Source organism: Sus scrofa, chromosome 9, assembly GCF_000003025.6.
Source record: "Sus scrofa isolate TJ Tabasco breed Duroc chromosome 9, Sscrofa11.1, whole genome shotgun sequence".
NCBI lineage: Eukaryota > Metazoa > Chordata > Mammalia > Artiodactyla > Suidae > Sus > Sus scrofa.
Window position 1 is genome coordinate 38,276,413 of NC_010451.4, and position 22,208 is coordinate 38,298,620.

Below are 22,208 nucleotides of genomic sequence, written 5' to 3' on the forward strand. Positions count from 1 at the left end.
GTAAGTTTTCAAAGAGGAAAAGTGAACATTTCTTTTTTCTAAGATAGTAAGCTGATAGTACCTTACTAAATTAAAAGACATGACACCACTAATGACTCATATGGAGATAACTGTAACTGAGCCTTGAAATCAGTCAGACTGAGCTTTTCTGGCACAAATTCATAATCAAGGTAACCTCAAAGCAACTTAATTATTAGCTGAATGTTGTCACACACACTTTACCTTTTTATTTAGTTTAAGCCATGTAGAATATCCCTTGCTGTCCACATACTGCAGCCCAAAAAACCAAACCTCACGCAAACCAACTGTTTTCACCACCTGGGGAAAAAAAAGTCAAGTGGAGTTCAACACTCGGGTTATAACTAGATAGCACTATACTTTGAAAGGAAAAAAACTAAACAGAAATTGTAGGTATATTCCTTTGCTACAGGAAAAGATCTTTCCTAAGTTTAACATACTTAATTAAAGGAACATTTCTGAAAACTTAAATTCAGGTATTATTTATTAAATTGTGTAGTGTCACTTCAATTTTATTTGATCCACTTTTCTTAACCTCCTTTTCCTTCTCATCTCCCATTATGACCCTAACAGATAACAAGAAGAATCTAGGGAACAGATACAGAGCTGTTATAATCCCACTTTCCTAGTTCAGTTTACCCCCAAAACCACATTATCGGGTAGCCAAGGTAAATAGTATCCTTTTGGTGGTAAGAGTCTCTGAGGACATGTGAATTCCATGGCTCAGGTTACCCAACTGCTCACTTCATTCCCATTCCTACTTCCCTTCAATCACCATCCTATAGTCTATGTTTTACCCCCACTGAGCAAGAAATCATTCTTAGAACATGTCATAAATTTTACTCTTCTACACTTTGCTCATGCTTTTTCCTCTGCCTAGAATGTTTCTTCCATACTTTTACCATTTGTTAAATAATGTATTCCTCAAGGCCCAGTCCAACTAACATGCCTCTGTGAATGAAGTTTTCTAATCATCTAGATAAAATTAATCACTTGTTCCTTGATATTCCCATAGTACTCTATCTATACTGTTACTGGAACATTTATTTTATCATAATTAACTACTATTAGTAGAGTGTCTATTTATCCCCCTTGACTTTAAAATTAAGGACAGAGATTACTGCCTATTTATCTTAATATCCATGTCATCTCAAAGAATGTTGAGCCTGCAACAGGTACTCAAAAGTACTAGGGTAAATAAAGTGCTAAGATAGGACCCACACGCAGGATTATGCCAACAAAAGTATACTTTTAAAATCTATAATTAAAATAAAATGAGGGAGGTGAGAGTTTATGAAGATTTTTAAAGCTTTACAGAAAGATTTAACATTAGTTCTTAAGTAACAGACATGGTTGCTTAATCTAAAAAGAAAAATGGGAAAAAAAAAAGCCAGGCTTTTTGGTTTCAAGATAGCAAATTGACTGGAGTTCCTTTGTGGTACAGCAGGTCAAGATCCAGCATTTTCATCAGAGCAGCTTGGGTCACTGCTGTGGCGTAGGTTCTATCCCTGGCCTGGGAACTTCCACATGCAGCAGGTGCGGCCAAAAAAAGCCCAGCAAATCAAACATTTCAGTTTACTTTCCCCTCTTGAAAAACTTCACTGAAATGACACGCAAAATTTAAATATTTAGCTGTGCTAGGAAAAGTTACATTTTTTTTAAATTGAGAAATTTCTGGATTAAATGGGATATAAAGACTCATTCTGACAGCCAAAGTTGATCAATACCAAACAACGAAAACTTTAATATGGACAAAGGACAGGTTGTCCAGGGGAGTTGTCCGGTGGTTAGGATTTGGTGCTTTCATCCCTGCAGCCTGGGTTCAATCCCTGTTCTGGGAACTGAGATCCTACATCATGCCGCTGCATGCCTCAGCCAAAAAAAGAAATGTCAGGTTGTCCCAACAGAGCTATAGGAACTGTTCCAGCTCAGAGTAGCAGGAGTAGGGAAATGTACAAAGGTCAAGAGCAGCAGAGAGAAGTGTATCAAAGAAGCAGGCCTCAGCTTTTGCCTCCAGGCTTTGTGTGATTCACAATGCTGCTAAATAAGAGGGATCTGCCACAGAGAGACACAAGGGACAATCTTTTAACTCACTTTAGCCCATCACAACACACACCAGGAAAAACAAGAGAGCTCAGCTGTAAAATTCCTCCTCCGTGGCTCTTTCCTGACTTCTGAAAGTGTTCTAGGTAACTTTTAATCGCATGCTTATAATTAAAAACATGATCTGAGCACATAACTACAACAGGGGTGTATTTACTTATAAATTATGCTATCACACTAATATATTACAAAGCATATTTTTAACACATAATTTGAAATAGGCAAGACAAAAATTTTAATATTTTTTTCTTACATCCTAACAGATCATGTTGAGTACTCCCCGGAGGAATTACTACTCTAATTCCACAGGCAGAAGCTCAAAGAGGAGGCTATCGAAGGAAGAGTCAGCAGGGAGCAAATCAAAGGACCTCAAGCACTCAACCAGAGGCCCTGCACAGCCACTAGCCTCAAGCTGACATCCTAGCAGAGGTGAGGCTCTGCTACTGGCCGTAGGTCTGCTCCTGGCCTGACCCTGAACTTAGCGACCTGACAGCTCACCCAGACCCTCGCAACATCTAAGGAAATACTTCCTTTTAGAGCCTGGCATTTGGGCTTAAGTTGTCAGGAAACAGAACAGGGACTACAGGAATTAATTGCTGAGAGAGTCCATAGCAGATAACAATACTCCTTAACTTAGACTCCTTCATTTGCAACACGAAATGTGTGTGTATCAAACACTGTTCTATGTCCTTAACATGTATTCTAAATTAGTTCTCACAAAAATCTTCTGAGGGAGTAATATTATCATCCTAATAGTACAAATGAAAAAAATGAGGCAGAAGAGTCATTTGTGCCAAGTCAAACTAGCTAGGATTCTACCTTAGGCAGTGTGGCTCCAGAGCCCACACTTTTCAACTACAACATATTACTGCACTATTTACATAAGGTTTCATTTTTCCCTGGTGTCCAAACTGAAGCAATGTGCTTAATAAAAACCAACTATTTTACTTCTCACTATCCAACAGCGAAAAGGCCCACCTCTGACTAGTTTCTGATGCAAAACATTCTGCTCACTATTAATAACATTTCAACTTGCTATTATGTATAGTAAAACTAACTCCATTCACATTTTTATTCAAATAAGATAAGCTATGTATTTACAAACAAGAGACTTAGAAGAATCAAGAGAAGTGAACATTAGTTCACAAAAGTGAAATAAATGTAATGTATGGTGCATGCAGCTGCTTATGATATTGCTTTAAAAATGTGCTTACTCAGAGTTCCCGTTGTGGCGCGCAATGGTTAACCAATCTGACTAGGAACCATGGGGTTGCGGGTTCGATCCCTGCCCTTGCTCAGTGGGGGTTGATGATCTGGTGTTGCCATGAGCTGTGGTGTAGGTCGCAGATGCGGCTCGGATCCTGCATTGCTGTGCCTCTGGTGTAGGCTGGCGGCTATGGCTCCGATTTGACCCCTAGCCTGGGAACCTCCATATGCCGCAAGAGTGGCCCTAGGAAAAGGTAAAAAGACAAAAAAAAAAAAAAAAAAAATGTGCTCACTCACAACACAAAGCCCTTCATCTTCCAAAAAGACTTTATCAGGGCTTTCAAGTTCATTAATCTAATCAGGAGATTAAGTTTACTGCTTTGTTAAGAGAAAAAACAACTTCCTGGGAGCTTAAAATTTTTATTTCATCTTATTTTGGATCAGTATGTCATGGAACAACACCTAATAAAACCAAGATGTCTACTATGCTATTTACTGCTGTAATGCCAGAAACTAACTCTCCCATTCTCTAAGGCCAAAAGTTAGATGAGACCACTGCTTTCCTGCTCACATGTAACAGTTTATGTAAGAGTTACCTTCCTCCTTTTAGCAATCAATTCACTTCTTCACCACTTGATCTCTGGGGTCGCCAATCTCTTTCCTCTTTTTCTCAATAAAACTTGATTACTTACAACATTATATACAGTATTACTTGGGTAGCCTAAACAAAAACACTGAATGGCTTAGAGTAGATCCCAGACAATTAAACAGAATCTCTAGAGGTGGTTTCCAAGCACTGCCTTTTTTTTTTCTTTTTAAGCTCCCCAGGGTGGCTCAAATGTGCACTCAAGAGTGAGAAAAAATGAGATTAGTCATCGAAGTTCCTTAACAAGACATCCATGTTCTAATTCCAGGCCAGCATCTCCTGAGCCTACTGGTTGCTCCTGCCATCCCCTTGAAACCAAGCCCCTCCCAAAACCAAGCACCATGCAAGTTTATGATTAACCTCTCTATCCAACTTTATTCCCTTTCTTGTTCCCTCCGACCCCAATCCTGTGCTAAGTGAACACTAATTAACTAGAGTCAGATGACTAAAATTGCTGTTGCTGACAGATCATTAATGTGCTAAAATTGCTGCTGTATCATTAGATATCACCATTAACATACAGGTTGCTTCTCTTGGGCAAGATGAGCTAACAAACCCCCAGGCAATGGACCACCTGGCCAGAGAATCATAAAGCAGAGACATCCTGATGACCAAACTGAAACTATGACTAAGAAATGTCACAAGACGAGGATTAACCCAGCTTGTTTTTTCCCTTAAAGCAAAACAAAAACAACACCCTACTAACTCAAAGACTCAGGTGGAGCAGATGTGAGACTTGTCTCCCCTTCCTTTGCTTGACGCTCTGTAATAAACCCTTACTTTGCTGCAAACGCCTGGTGTCAGACTTTGGCTTTCTGTGCCTCAGGCACATGAGCCCTTGCTCAGTTACGACCTCTGTCTAGGACCTCCACCTGTTCCATTCACGAACTATGAGGAATATCTGAGAATTCCTTTCAGTCCTCATTACAACGATTTGCATTCTGATGTTAAATAACTACCTGCTAATAATTATTTTTTAAAAGTCCCTATTCCTCGAATCTAGGAATGAGAAAAACTATAGGTACAGCTGTTCAAGACATTTGAACAGGTACTGTGAAAAATTCTAAGTGTTACATTGTTGCATTCTAAGTAAAGGTGCAGAGAAACATAGAAGGAAGTATGCAATAACATCCACACTACGGTGTCAAAATTGCATACTTCATGTGATAAATGATACCTGATCAAAAAGCTGTTTGCCAGTTGTATTGGGCTGAATGGCAAATTCCAGCTCAGCATCCATTGTAGTTACTCTTACATTGATCTGCAATAAAAGCAAAAGGGGATAATCAGTAGAAAAAATACTTGGAGCATTACGCATGAGAAAATGCTTTTATCTGATTTATAAAATAAAATGGCATACTATGTAGGCAACAAAGAGCAACTCTATGGGGTACCCAATATTTTATTAAAGTGATAGTTTGCAGAGGACTTTCCTAATGCCTTCAGCACAAGTTGCCCCCTCCCTCCTCCGATCATATCTGTCCCATCACCTTTTAAAGTGACTCAATAGGGAGTTCCTATGGTGGCGCAGTGGAAATGAATCCAACTAGTATCCATGAGGATACGGTTCAATCCCTGCACTCACTCAATGGGTTAAGGATCTGGCATGGCCATGAGCTGTGGTGTAGTTTGTAGACGCCGCTTGGATCGTGTGTTGCTGTGGTGTAGGCTGGCAGCTACAGCTCCAATTTGACCCCTAGCCTGGGAACAGCTGCAGCTCCAATTTGACCCCTAGCCTGGGAACGTCCATATGCCGCAAGTGTGGCCCTAAAAAGACAAAAAAAAAAAAACCCAAAAAACAACCAAAAAAAATGATACAAATGAATTTACAAAATGTGATTTACAAAAGAGAAACAGATTCCCAGATTTCAAAAACAAACTTATGGTTACCAAAGAGGAAATGTATGTGCGGGGGGAATAAATTGGGAGCTTGAGATGAACATATACAGCCTACTATATATGAAATTAACCAACAAGGACCACTGTATAGCACAGGGAACTCTACTCAATATTCTGTAATAACCTTTATGGGAAAAGAATCTGAAAAATAATGAGTATTTGCATAATGGAATCATTTTACTGTATACCTGAAACTAATGCAACATTGTAAAGCAACTACATTCTAATAAAATAAAAAAAACAGAGAACTTTTTCTGGAGGTTTTCTTCTATATCTAGCTTAAGAAATTCTTAAATCATGAATAGTCATTCAATTTTAGCAACTGCTCTTTCTGCATTTACTGTATGATTTCTCTCCTTAAAATTAACCATATGATTGGGGCAGACTGCTTGTTTATCCACCAAAATCTAACAGAATTACAGTCTGACACATGGTATTGAGCTACAGAACATGTCTCAATGTCTCCTGCAATTAGGAATGGCTGTGTGACTAAGGTCCCACCAAAAGATCATGAGCAGAAGAGATCAGGGTCACTTTTCAGCCTACGCATAAACAGTGAGCCTGCTTCCCTATGCTCTTTTCCTCCCTGCCTGCTGGGTAGAACTCAAACATAGCAGTAACTTACCTTTAACTATAAAGACAGTAATAATGCCCTGGCCCAGAAGTTCTCCAATTTCGTGGTCTCAGGATCTCTTTACACTCTTAAAAAATTACTAAGTATCCCAACAAGCTTTTCTTTTATGTGGGTTATCTATCAATATTTACCACATTAAAAATTAAAACTGAGAAAAGTTTAAAATATTAATTCATTTAAATATAGCAAAAATAAACCTACTAGAGATTAACATAAATAACCTCATGAAAAATGACAATATTATAATATACCATTTTTAATCCTAAACTCTTGGTGATAGCTAACGTTCTCCACTCATTTATTTGGACAGCTTTCCAATGTAGTTGCAGCTTTCAATTCCTACCAGAAAAACATTAGAGTCCCAGTATCCACATTCTGCCTTTTCTTATTTTCTTTCACTTAACAATAAATTACTGTCTACTGAGCACTGAATGTGCATGTACCAGGATCTTCTAATCCTCAACATGTTCTCCTGAGTTTGTAATGAGTTACATCTCCATGTTATAGCTGAAGAAATTAAGAATTGGAGAGAATGAACTAATCTAACAAAGGTCACTCAGATTAAGTGGCAGAGAAAGGATAAGAACCAAGTTTGACCCCACAACCCATGGTAACCTTAATTACAATGTTACTGACACCTCTTCATCACTGGCCCAGATAACACTGTACTCTAGCCACATTAATCTAAAACAAACAACAGTAATACCAGCGCTTTTTTCTTCCCAACAACGCTATCATAATACTTTGCTTTGTTCCAAAAGGAATTTAATGCTATTGATATTTTATTAAGTAAGCAGTGTCAAAGTAGTAAATACACTTACCGGTTTCGGCATTTTCCTTCTCTTTTTGTCTTTAATTTTCGTCTTTAAAAATTCTTTACGTTTATGAATTCTGTTGTACCTCTGTTAAAGAAAAGAAAGCATAACTGATCTGTTATCTTTTTATACAGTAATGTTTTTATTTAACAAAGTAATTTGTATAAATTTTTAAGCTCATATTTTAAACTGTTATAATTAACATGGAGCTCTATTAATTCCTAACACCCTCTATCATTTCATATTCTCTGAAAATACTTGTATTTGTGATCTAAAATAGCACACATCTCAAATAGCATAGTATAAAGCATCTTGATCACCAACTGAAAGTTTTAATTTAATTACAGAAAACACAAAACAAGGAAAAGATTAGTAAGGGCTCAAATGTTTCCTCTTTCTGAGTCAGGTTCACCCCTACAAAGAATGTTAGAGAGGAGGACAGCAATACATAGATTCAGATTCTAGAGAAATGAAGTCAGGAACACTTTCAACCTTTCTTCTGTATTGCCAAAGACCAAAAAAAAAAAAAAAAAAGGAAATACTGATTAACATAAACTACAAAAAGGTAACTTCTAAAGAAAATTATTTTTTTTGCTCCTTGAAAATTTTAAATTCCAAGTAGAGACAAATATGCAAGAGTAACTTTTTCCTCTAAGGTGAATAAAACAGCCATATTCTGCACACTAGCAAGCTGCAGGCTACTTACCAGCAAGCTAATGGCCTTCACTGAAATACAGAATCGTCTTTAAGACCAATGTTAAATTATATCTTCTCCTGCTAAGGCAACAGTAGTAAATCTTAACCTAGGAAAGACAATATGCTATTTGAGGGTACATGTTCTTATAAACATTGAACAAAACTGGGCTTTCCTCCTCCTATAAACCTTCCAAAAAAATCTAACATTCTTAACCATTTAGTTGTCCAAAAAAAATGACTATCATTCCAATTTGAAAACCTAGAATGAGAAGTGTATTAATTACCTGAAAACAGCTTATATATAGGTAATAACTCTGCCAATACACACCACCTTCAACTAAATGGATATATAATTAATTTAAAATTTTAAAACTATATTAAATTGCTTGATTCTATTATTAATAAAACTAAAAATTCTCCAAATTGAAATAAAAACAAAGCTTTGAAGTAAAGGCATTTCCCTAAATCTCAGCCAACCACATTCAATAAACCTCTCTTGGAGGGAACTTCATCACGAAAAATTTCTAGTCTAATATACTAGCCTATGAAATTCAGTTGGAAATATTAAATTCATTTCCTAAATAACTCTTATTGCTTAACTCTTAGCTAGGAAATGAGATATTCCCTGCATACAAGCACTTACTTTCATGAACCTAAATGTACTTCAGTCCTATCTTCTACTTTTAAATCCTCTTTTCATTCCTACTATCAAATTCATCTCAGGTCTTACAACAGCCTCAATACCAACCATTTACATCATTTATAAGCTAGTAAGTCCCAAATCTGTAACTTCAGACTTGCTTGGCTAACTTGGCTTCCTCAATATCTAAATGATAACTCAAATATAAATGGCTTAAATGCCCATACCCCGGAGTCAAATCTGCTTTTTTCCACAAGCTTTGGTAACTTTTCTAGAAAGCTATTCACAGTACTCTCTTTCTGACTTTTTTATATCTACGTCTATAGCTACGATTCCTTTTCCATTCCTAATACTGTTAATTTTTGCCTTCCCTTTTGCTTGATTAATCTTGCCACAAGTTTGTTTCATTTATTGGACAAAAACCAACTTTCAGTTTTGTTGACCTTCTATTTCCTTTTTCTCTTTTGTTAATTTCTATCCTTTTCATCATCATTCTTCTCACTATTTGGTGTTTACTTTAACAGCTCATTTTCTAACCTCTAAAATGCAAAGTGTACCTAAGTATTTCCAATCTTTTTTTCTAATACATGTATTAAGGTCATAAACTAAATATGTCCCATTACAAGGCACCTCCAGATATAAAGTGGTCCCTCTATTTTGCCAGTGAGACTATTTTTTCCATATTACATAAAGTTCTTCTTGGATCTAACACTAAAATCTTTGTTCCAAGCCACAACTACCCATATGTGTAAAAAGTTTAGTGGAACTTAATTTTTTGCGATTCGTATTGTTGGAATATATTTTAAAATCCACAATACGACCAGTGTATCAAGTAACTTTTTAAAGCAAGATCTCTCCTAGATTTCTTAGACTCTTTTTTACATTTAAATCACTTAGCAGATAAGCTTCATGAACTTTCCAAACTCATAAATACTAAAGGCATTTCAGGTCAATGTGCCTTTCTTAAAATGTACCTTCAGAACATATTGCATTACAGAGTTCCTACAGGAGGTCCTGCTGTGACACTATGGGATCAGCCAGTGCTGGGATGCACGTTTGATTTCTGGCCCAGCACAGTGGGTTAAGGATCTGGCATTGCTACAGCCATGGAGTAGGTGGTAGCTGCAGCTCATTATCTGATCCCTGACCTAGGAACCACATACACGGTGGGGCGGAAAAAAAAAAATTTTAAAAAGGAGTTCCTATGAAAACGAATATAAATCTGCTTTTAAGGGGGAATGACTCTAGGGGAAAAATATATTTAAAACTCTACTACTTTTCTTTAGTGGCGTCCCACATAGGTTTTTATACACAGTTTTTTTTCATCATTGTTTAGCTCTAAATGTGTCAGTTTCCAATGATGATTGCTAGTCACCGAGTTTCAAATTTTCAAATGGAATGGTTAGAGACCTGGAGGCAGAGTGCTATCTTTTTATTATTTATTTCTAAGTTTACTATACACTATAGCCAAAGAATTAATTAAGACTTCCTTTATGTTTAGTGGTCAGTTTGACTGTTCCAGATATAAATGAAAATATTTTTTACATTTGATTAAGTTAGATCAAGCCAGATCAAATATTTAATGTTTTGTTTATAGTCTCTCTACTCTGTTTAGTCTAGTTAATCAAATTGAGAAATAACATTAAGTTTTCTTAACTCTGATTGTGGATGTTAATTTCTTCTTTTAAACTGCCAGTTTTGGGGTTTTTTTTAATTTATATACTTTCAGGCTGTGTTATTAAGTGAGTAAAGGTTTAAAATTGTTATATCTTTGTAGTAAATATTTTCTTTTTTCATTAATAATTTAATTGCATATAGAATTCTAAATTAACAGTAACTCCCTCAGCATTTGGAAGATACTGGTTTTCTTCTGGCATCTGTTACTACCCATGTGCATTTGGCCTTGGCCATGCCCACAGCATGTAGAAGTTCCCAGGCCAGGGATCAAACCACGTGTTTGTTCTTTAGAACTCCTTTTATTTCTCTTGTTCAAGATTTGATAAGCTTCTTTATTCTGAAGACTCATGTTTTTCTTAAATTCTGGAAAATTATTAGGCACTGTCTCGTTCCATTCAACAATTCTTATTAGATACATATTGGATCTCATTCTCCTCCAATCATTAATTCTCTGCAGGTGTTTTTAAAGTTTTACCTGCCCACTAGTTTAAATTTTCAGTGATGACATATTTTAATTTCTAGAGATTCACTTATGGTCTTTTTAAAAATGTTTTTTAGAAATGCTACATACTATGGCACAAATGAACCTATCTACAGAAAAGAAACAAACTCACGGACATGGAGAACAGACTTGCGGTTGCCCAGGGAAGAGGGAGGGAGTGGGATGGCTGGGGAGATTAGGGTTAGCAGATGCAATCTACTGCATTTGGAGTGGATAAGCAATGAGATCTTGCTGTATAGCATGGGGAACTATATCTAATCACCCATGATGGAACATGATGGAGCATAATGTGAGAAAAAGAATATACATATAGGTATAGCTGGGTTGCTTTGCTGTACAGCAGAAATTGACAGAACATTGTAAATCAACTATAATAAAAATTTTAAAAAAAATTGGAGTTCCCGTCGTGGCGCAGTGGTTAACGAATCCGACTAGGAACCATGAGGTTGCGGGTTCGGGCCCTGCCCTTGCTCAGTGGGTTAACGATCCGGCGTTGCCGTGAGCTGTGGTGTAGGTTGCAGACGCGGCTCGGATCCCGCGTTGCTGTGGCTCTGGCGTAGGCCGGTGGCTACAGCTCCAATTGAACCCCTAGCCTGGGAACCTCCATATGCCGCTTGAGCGGCCCAAGAAATAGCAACAACAACAACAACAAAAAAAAAAAAAAGACAAAAAAAAAAAAATTTTTTAAAAAATAAAAATGCTATACTACTTTATAATTTGTACTGAATCCTCCTTTTATCCCTATAATATTTATTGTATGTCACAATAAAATTTTCTACTATTTCCAGTTCATCATGGCTTATTTCTTTATGGAGTTTTTAATTTTGGATAGAAAACCAATGTCCCTAACCCACTTCCCAACATGGGATTCCCGCAAGCCCTGTGTTGTACATGTGTCCCTATAGAGGTATTTCAGGTTTGGTCCTACCTGAATACTAGGAATTTTAGTTGTTCTAAACCAATTCTCACCTTACTTTCTTGATTTAGCATTCATTACCATATCAATCCCCACAACACACCTTACAGAAATTAGTAGATACTCAAGAGAGCTTGCTCAGGAACTGATCTTTTTTGGGTTTTTTTGTTTGTTTTTTTTTGTTGTTGTTTTGTTTTTTGTCTTTCTGCCATTTCTTGGGCTGCTCCCTCGGCATATGGAGGTTCCCAGGCTAGGGGTCGAATCGGAGTTGTAGCCTCCGATCTACACCAGAGCCACAGCCACACAGGATCCGAGCCACATCTGCGACCTACACCAGAGCTCACGGCAACGCAGGGATCCTTAACCTACTGAGCAAGGCCAGGGATCGAACCTGCAATCTCATGGTTCCTAGTCGGATTCGTTAACCACTGAGCCACAACGGGAATTCCCAGGAACTGATCCTTTAAAATTTTTTTTTTATTATAGTTGATGTGCAATGTTGTGTCAATTTCTGCAGTACAGCAAAGTGACCCAGTCATAGATACATATAGATATATCTATATATCTATATATACATTCTTTTTCTTGTATTATCTTCCATCATGTTCTAACACAAGAGATTGGAAATAGTTCCCTGTGCATCATGTTCTAACACAAGAGACTGGAAATAGTAGGGTCTCATTGCTTATCCATTCTAAATGTAATAGCTTGCATCTACTAATCCCAAACTCCCAATCTATCCTATTTCACCCACCCCCATACCCCCACCCCCAGGTATTAATCATTGCTGTTTACTAAACCAAATGGCTGCTGTGTCCTTCCTGCACCATCTCATTGGTAACAAAGAACAAAGGAAAGAAAATGAACATTAACAATATGCCAGACTACAAACTAAGTTAAAGCACTCAAACTACAGAAAGAGTATTTATCAAACAAGAACCAGCTAGGCAGATAATAAACATCAAGTATATAAGATTTTGCGAAATGTCTAAAGTTATGTATTAATCAACAAAGATAGGGTTTTCCAGAGTTCCTGTCATGGCGCAGCAGAAACGAATCTGACTAGGAACCATGGGGTTGCAGGTTCTATCCCTGGCCTTGCTCAGTGGGTTAAGGATCCCTGCGTTGCCGTGAGCTCTGGTGTAGGTCGCAGATGTGGCTCGGATCCTGTGTGGCTGTGGCTCTGGTGTAGATCGGAGGCTACAACTCCGATTCGACCCCTAGCCTGGGAACCTCCATATGCCATGAGCACAGCCTTAAAAAGCAAAAAAACAAACAAACAAACAAAAAAAAACCTTGAAATACTTCAATTTATGCTCTATAGAAAAGGACATTTCAAGCAAAATAATCTATATTAAAGTTTTAGGTTTAATAAGAGCATTTTAGTGGCATTAAATAAATATGTCAGAGGCAAATATATACAAAACAAGGTTTTTACATAAGCTAACTAACCTTTTAAAATCCCCAACAAGCCTAACTAGTCTAAATGAACTCTGAGGAAGTAAGGAGTCTGAAATAAAGCACTTGCTTTAGGACAGAGTAGGCTTCTTTAAAAAAGTTTCTAGGAGTTCCTTGTAAATTAGCAGTTAAGGACAACCTTATCACTGCCGTGGCTCAGGTTGTTGCTATGGCACAGGTTCAATCCCTGGCTTGGGAACTTGGTATGCCGTGGGTACAGCCAAAAAAACAAAAAACAAAAACAACAACAAAAAAAAAAACCCAAAACAATAATTAAGAAAAAAAAACAACTAAAAATGTGTATTTTCAGATCAGTATTCTCTCTGAAAAATCAAGTAGCATCATAGAGTGCTCCATATTTCTGGGAAGTTGTCAATATATAACAAAAGCAACAAAGCTTTTTTTGAACAGAAAATTCTACTTCTGGAATATACCCCAAACAAATAAATTTAAAACAAAGTAATCATCTGTACCAAGATATTCTCAGCAATACAAAGATACAATAACAGCCAATGATTAAGATCAAAATCACAATTAAAGTAATGCTGAAACTATATAACATGATGAACAAGAACTGTGTCAACATTTACATAAGGACAAGTGAAAAGAGAGAAAATGTAGCCACCTGTCATAACTACGTAAAAAGACAGGTATCCTTACAAAGGACATGTGAATTTTTAATATTGAGCACTTGGGAGAGTTCCTGTTGTGGCTCAGCAGAAACAAACCCAACTAGTATCCAAGAGGACACAGGTTTGATCCCCATCCTTGATCAGTGGGTTAAGGACCCAGCACCGCCGTGAGCTGTGGTGTAGGTCTCAGATGCAGCTCGGTTCCCACCTTGCTGTGGCTGTGGTGTAAGCTGAGAGCTGCAGCCGATTTGACCCCTGGCCTGGAAACTTCCATATGCCTCGGGTGTGGCCCTCAAAAGACAAAGAAACCCCCGACATCTGTTTCACATTTATATTTAACTTCAATAGTACACTTGTAGTCCTTCTATATTAGCATGTTTTCTTGAAAATGGCATTTATTAGTAGCAGAATGGAAATTTAATAAAATGTCACATAAAAAGCCAAGATATCACATGTCCTGAGGTTGTACCTCTAACTGGTTCATCTTAAAAACTGTTTTAGTGTCTTCTTTTCTTCTCTTACAAAATGATAATATATAATCACCTAAACTACTGTACATCAAATATATATAAAAATCAACTCTGTATATCAAATATATATAAAAATCAACTTTGTATATCAAACATATATAAAAATCAACTCTGTATATCAAAGATATATAATAAAAATCAACTCTTCTCCTCCCTACTCCATAATAAATTACTATTGAAAAAGAATTTACTTCTCTCTCCCTACTCTTCCTAAATTTCTTAAAGAGGTCTTACCCTGCCTCTTTTGCACACTGACTCACGCAAAAGCAAAGAAAAACAATTATGGCAAACAGATGCTGCCAGCATACACATCTCCCATGTCCAGAAAATTACGTGTATGGATATGTACTCAAACTTACTGCCACACTGAAGACAAAGCTTTCACATAAAACATTCTCCTTTGTCATTTAACGGAAGATGACCCTAAAATAGCCTCCTCGCTACAATAAAATAGAAAAACAGCCTCACCTTAATACCTTGAGCTCTATTCAGTCAGCAGTACAACAGACTCGCCTCACCTGTCAGGTGGTAAAACAGGTGTTAAGTCAGTCCATACTGACCTAATCATGGCCAATGATGCTTCAATAATTTATACCAGGCTGCCTAATTTTACTCAAGATATTTTCCCCAAGCCTAACTGTAAATTTTTTTCAGTTTTTTTTGAGATACCACCTCCGAACATAATTGTGGTCTCTCCATAAACCAAAAAAATTACAAAAGAATTCCTCTGTCAACTTACTGGGGGACTGGGAAGCAGGGTTAACAAAGAGAAGTATAAACTGAATTAATAAGGTAACTCTGGGAGTCAAATTAACACAATAATAGCATCCACAAAAAAAGTTCTTTACCATTTTTTTCTCCAACATGGGCCCCTCTGGTAAAGCCTATGAACTCCTTCCCAGAAAAGTATTTTTAAATGCACAAAATATATAACATTATATAAAAGACAATTATACTGAATAATTATCAAAACATAAAAAGCATAAATTTATGATACAGTAACATATGTGCTTCTTTATTAATCTTCAAATAACAAAACCTATATATCTAATTATTAAACTTTAAGTAATGGGTATTAAACATCATTTTGAGATCTGCAACAACATAATGCATTAGGAAAGTATCTGCAATTTCTATGAGAAACTATCTCTGCTACTGCCGCCCATATTCACAATGGAAGGAAATATGTAAATAAAGATGTAACTTTTTTCCCCCATCTACATTCACAAACCCACGTTGAAATAGACAAAGATCTATGCTAATTATATTTTTGCTCATTGTTAAGTACTGAATTTTATAGCAATAATAATGTACTTTTACCTATATAATGCCATGTGATTTCCCAAGTGAAGCAGAGGACAAGAATTTTTAGTTTCATTTTACAAAAAAGAAATTAGGCCAAAACCAAGGACAAGGGTAGTAAATGAAATATTTGTAGAATGCTCGCTCACTCTTCAGTTGCTTTACCTACATTATCTAATCTTCCCAATAACTGCCCTTCCTCGCTCTACCCAAGATAAGTATCACAATCCCTTGTTCTTCTAATTAAGGAAATTAAGATTCAGATAAGTCACTTGCCCAAAGTACTAAAGCTAGTCAACGAAGTCAGAGGTCCTTCTAGTGGCTATCCTATTCTGCCTTTTTCTAACATCATTCTAGACAAGCTCATTCCAAACAATAACCAGAGCTTTTCAAGAAGCTAAAGCTCTTTCCCCTGTTGTTTTCACATCAAAAAGACTACCTCTAAAGGTGTTCTAAGTGCACATTAAAGCTGGTATAGTCACCTCAGCGAATTAATTTCCCGTAAGAGATGTGCAATTCTAAATAAGGTATTTAGTACTTGCTTATGTAGGAACCGATTTTTGTTCAAGGAAATAAAATATTCAACATTTTTGAGCAATATATACATAACTGGAAATGCAAATTTCTAGAACTTAAATACAAAGCAGAAAGCAAAATTTTACATTGAAATTAACTTTCTTTCCTAAAAGAATTTTGTAAATTTAAAAGACACCATACCTGCATTATTTCCTAGGAGGGTGAAAAACAAACGCTTACTATTTGCAAAAATTAATTTTAAATGCTAAAAGAAAGCTAAATCCAGTTAAATTTTGTCATTTTTACATTTAAGGAAACAATCAAAAAGTCATAATAAATGTTTAAAAATGGAAAAACAAAGATAGGCTTAAATAGCAGGGAAGAAGAAAAGCCTCAAACTAACCTGAGTAATTCTCACCATTCTATACTTCATGTTTTGAAACACTTGGTATTATACTGGCTTGTTTTCAAAGCACAATAAAGTCAATGTTTCTTAAATGTTTTAAAAATTAGTATTCTCTCATGCAGTCAGTAAGGCTATATGGCAGTTCTATCTATACTATCTGTAAGTTTCTAATTTTTGATATTCAACCCTCACTGAGAAATTGGAATGGCTCATGGTTTACAGTAGGGCCTCAGATGTTTGTTGATTTTGTTGGTAAATTAAGTTATTATAATATTCACTTGAATTTTTGTTGATTGGCAAGAGCAAAATTTTCCTCTCATTTTTCATCCTGTAAAATGAACAAGCTAGCAAGCAACAGGCTACAAGAGACAGCAACTGTGAACATAAAAGAAAACAAAACAAACCTCCATCCAACTAGGTCTCCCAAATTCAGGCCTTTATCATCTCTACTTAAGACTTTATCAACAAACTCATTTAACTTGACAAATTAAATTTAAAGACAAGTTAATTTGACACATTTAATACTAACTACAATCACCACATTTCTTGTTGATTAGATGAAAAGAGGAAGCACTTTAGGTATACACAAACCCCCCCTGCAAGTACCAAAATCTGCAGATGTTGCATAAAATGGCATATATATATATAAAATATTATATTTGCATAACCTATATACATCTTTCCATATTCTTTAGATTTGTATCTAAAGAATAATCTCTAGATTACTTATAAACACCAAATATTATGTAAATTATATATAAATAATTGTAAATACAATGTAAATCCTATGGAAATATTTGCCAGCATGTGACAAGTTTTACTTTTTGGAACTTTTTGGAAAAAAAAGTATTTTTTTCCAAATACTTTCAATCCAAGGTTGGTGGAACTTGCAGATGCGGACTTGCCAACTATGTATACCTACTTCACTTAATAACCAAACTAGGTTCTTAGAGTTGTTCTAAGTCTAGAAGCTAGAAACAACTTAAATACCAAGAGTGCACACGGAGCTCCCATTGTGATGCAAGGATATCTGCAGCATCTCTGGAACACTGGGATGCAGGTTTGATTCCCAACCCAGCACCCTGGGTTAAGGACCCAGCATTGCCTCAGCAGTTAATCCCTGGCCTGGGAACTCCATATGCCAAGGGGTGGCCGAAAAAGAAAAAGAAAAAAAAAAAAAAAAAAAGGGTGCTCATGATGGCTAACAAAGTTTGGTCCATCCCACATACTCAATAAAAGCCAAAGGGTGACTAGATGGCTAAGATTTCCTATCATGTCCCCATTCTCCCTTTTATTAACCGTCCCTCTACATGACACCTGTGCCTATATCATTCTGAGTACTACCAGGATTTTTGGCTAGGAATACCTTCTCTGGTTAACTTATTAAGAGGTTATTAGTTAATTACAGAAACATTTTTTGTTTTTGTTTTTTTTGATTTTTTTTGTTTTGTTTTGTTTTTTAGGTATGAAACAAGAAACACCAAGAATTCACATCAGGGAAAATTATGCTTAAAATGCTGCTGAGTTGAATATGAACCCCAGTTTATACACAGAAGAGCACTTGAGCATTTCAGTTTACACAATGGCACATGCATATTCCCATTAGAGTGTGACCTTCTCATTGCCTTATTTAACACATGCAAAGAGGATCTGGCATATGATCACAGCCGTCTGAATGTATAAATGATATACCTTAAAGCAGGGGACAGCAAACGTTTTATGTAAAGGACCATGCGAAGTAAACTTTCTAGGTTTTGTGGGTCATAGAGTCGCTATTGCAACTACTCTGTTGTTGCAGAACAGCAGCAACCATAGATCATGTGTAAACAAATGAGCTATTATGTGGTCAAATAAAACTTTACAAAAACAGGCAGTAGGCAGGATTTGGTGTACAAACTAGTTTGTTGACCTGTCTCCAAATAGTAAAGAGAATATCATTTTCAAATAAATCAACTTTACTAGAACTCAAAAGTTTCTTATTTCAAATGTATATAAATTATACAGAAAAGTAGAAAAGGAACCAGTGTTGCTCAAACATTCTATTCACATGCATTAGATTACCCGATGTAAAAAAAGTCATCTTATTTACATATTTAACTAACATCTACAAAATGTATTTAGAATTTTGCTATAACTGGAATATTGTAACTGATACTACAATAGGAAAAAATACAAAACGTGTGAATTCACAATAATTTCTATACATACTGGCTATTCAAAGGAAAAAAAACCCCATATAACCCCTAACCTGAATAAACCCTTCTCTCCAGAAAGTTAGAGCTAGGATTCCTTATTAGATGGAATGAAGAAATAAAGAAGTGAATCATATGGACCCTATTTCTTTCCCAAATAGTTCCCAGGCACAAACCTACACATATCAAATGAACATTTCACTACCCAAAATCATACACCTTTTTAAAATTTTTTGTCTTTAGGGCCACAACTGGGCATATGGAGGTTCCCAGGCTAAGGGTCCGATCTGAGCTGAAGCCGCCTGCCTACACCACAGCCACAGCAACTTGGGATCTGAGAGGCATCTGCAACCTACACCACAGCTCATGGCAACGCCAGATTCCCAACGCACTGAGCAAGGCCAAGGACTGAACCCACATCCTCATGGACACTGGTGCTATTCGTTTCCACTGCGCCACAACAGGAACTCCTATACACCCTTTTTTAAAGGATACCATTTTTCAGTGTCAGTTATGTATCATGCACTAGGAAGAAAGTAAAAAATGAACTTCACCTTCCATCATTAATCAAGAAAGTCTGCACATGTACATACACACTTCTGAGATAATAGGAAATTTCATTTTGATGTCAAATGATGAAAATCTGAGAAACACTAATCTTTGCTTAAAACAGTAATAAACAAATACCCTTTCAATGTCTGTTACAAAAGAACTTTATTTTTAAAGACTTTAAAATCACAAATAAAGGATATAAAGCATATGTTTATCCTTGCATAAATACTGCCATTTTCCATATATTTCAAGGAATACTTATAGCAATTATCTCTGAAAAACAGAGACTGGGACTGAGAAAGAAGTTGGAGGGGGTGGTGTTCTGGGAAGTTGAGGACTTTAACATTTTTCTGGGTTTTTTTTAACTTTGTCATAAAACTTATTACTTTCATAGTCTTTAAAAATGGTTTAAAATGTATATCCAACATAAATGAATATTGAAAAATATACCAGGAACTACTATGGATAGGAAAGGCAGGATTCCTCTGAAAGAGGCTACAAACTGAAGAGCTGTCTGGAGTCAGACCGGCCACTTCTACCACTCAAAGAGCTGAGCATATACTAGCTGCAGAAGTTGGGGAAGTTTCCTCAAGGGCTTTTAATACCATGAGATTTAAAATAACCTTGTAAGGGTGGAGTTCATAGCAACCCAACCCGATCCAGTTCCACTGAATCCCATATCCCAGGGGTAATATCAGGGTAGCTGGAAGTGCCCACTAGCTCCTGGCCCACAGAAGTTTCAAGCCATCCAAGAAGAGGTGACTTTCCTGTCTTTCCAGATTTATAGCAGTTGCATGAAATTAAATTCTATTAACTATACCCTATCAGTATATCCACCAACACAGATAGCTACCTTCATAATTTCAATAGAATATATTTTAAGCTTTGATCTTTGGGAAATATTGGTTAAAATTTGTTTTTTGGCTTTTGTTTTTGGTCTTTTTAGGGCCACACCCAAGGCATATGTAAGTTCCCAGGCAAGGGGTCGAATCGGAGCTCCAACTGCTGGCCTACGCCACAGCTCCGGGCAATGCCAGATCCTCAACCCACTGAGCGAGGCCAGAGATCAAATCCAAGTCCTTATGGATATTAGATGGGTTCATTAACCACTGAGCCACAACAGGAACTCCCTTTCGTCTGTTTTTAATTTAATATATTTTAATTTATACCACTTAAAAATGGCAAATTCTGGAGTTTCCATTGCCGCTCAGTGCTAATGAACCCAACTAGAATAGTGAAGCAAAAAACAAAAAAACCCAAGAAATAACCCTTGCTCCCCTCCCTGAGACTACTGCGAGGACTCGGGCTCCATCCTTGGCCCTGCTCAGTGGGTTAAGGATCCAGCATTGCCATAAGCTGTGGTATAAGTCACAGACACAGCTTGGATTCTGCGTTGCTGTGGCTGTGGTGTAGACCGGCAGCTGCAGCTCTGATTTGACCCCCAGTCTGGGAACTTCCATATGTCAGGGGTGAGGCCCCAAAAAGACAAAAATAATTAATTTTAGACAGGGAAAAATGAGACTCCCAGAGTTCCTGCTGTGGCACAGTGGGCTAAGAATTCAACTGCAGTGGCTCGGGTCACTCGGGAGGTACAGGTTCGATCCCCAGCTGGCACAGTGGGTTAAAGGATCTGGCGTTGCCACAGCTATGGCACAGGTCACAGCTGTGGCTCTGATTCGATCCCTGGCCAGGGAACCTCCTCCATATGCTACAGATGTGGCCATAAAATTAAAAACAAAAAAAACAAGACTCCCATCATTATTCAATATTTCAGACTCTATTGTATTGGATTATACAGATTATAAGTTTGAGAGCTGAAATTAAGACAAAAATACCTAGATTTTCATTTCAACAGCCTGCCAAACATAAAAATGAATAAATGAATAATAAAATCCAATTGTGCCCTTGGGAATAGTGAAGTAAAAAACAACAAAAAACCAAGAAATAACCCTGCTCCCTTCCCTGAGACTACTGCGAGTTATCAAGAAAAAAAAAAAACAGCAGTCTGTCATTCCTCACCACCACGGGAAAAAGGATAATCAATTATTTTCCAGTTAAGTAACACAAATGTCCAAAACAAAGATTCATACTCTCCCCATGCCAAAATTAATTAATTTCTGAGCATCTCCTACATGTTCTGCCATGCTTGGGAATACAGGAATTGTTGATCAAAACAATGTATAATCCACAAGGGCAAGAATTTAATATTCCTGAATGCCACAAATTTTGTCTCATTTAATTAAAACTGTAAAGAATTCCAATGCATATCTATTCATTACTACTAATAACATATTAACTATTTATTAAATATCATAAACATAACAAGTGAGTAAGCAACAGAAAAAGTGCAATCCTTTTTACAGCAGATCATTAATTTCAAAAGGAGTGTTCTACATTTTGCTACATTTGAGGTACTTAATTATAAGCCTCTGGAAGATAAAGCACACCAGTGAAAGCAATGTAATCCTGAATTTAAAAAAAAAAAATTGCAATCCTGAATATTAGTCTCTTTTCTCAAATCTAATAATGCTGTTTTAGCAAATGGATTAAGCCATTATTTATCCAGCACATTGAACGGGGCAATTGTTCATTCATCAGTCTGACCGAAATATAAAAGAGTATTTAGCGTTCTGAAAAAAAAGTATGCTCCGTAAACAATAGACTGCAATGTCTATGTCCAAGTGCTCCTTTATCAAATAAACCCTTATTATCTTAGGTTTACACTTTTACATCATGCCCGTCTCAGTGCCACATAACTCACTAAAACGTCTTCTACAAAATCTCAAGTGTATTTTAAAACACATCTTTGGTGAAGTTGACTTTTAACACATTCCCAACCTCATTAATAGCCACTCCTTAAGGGGGAAA

At 36.6% G+C, this 22,208-nt stretch overlaps 1 protein-coding gene across 1 annotated transcript in view; it reads right to left on the bottom strand.

Moving 5' to 3' along the window:
• The window catches only part of RDX (radixin), a gene marked incomplete at its 5' end in the record, with an annotated part of 55,954 nt that overhangs the window by 32,805 nt on the left and 941 nt on the right, over positions 1 to 22,208 (bottom strand). Inside the window, 3 exon segments of the mRNA NM_001009576.1 lie at positions 223 to 318; positions 5,151 to 5,234; positions 7,328 to 7,408. Of these exon segments, the coding sequence (NP_001009576.1) occupies positions 223 to 318; positions 5,151 to 5,234; positions 7,328 to 7,339 (192 nt within the window).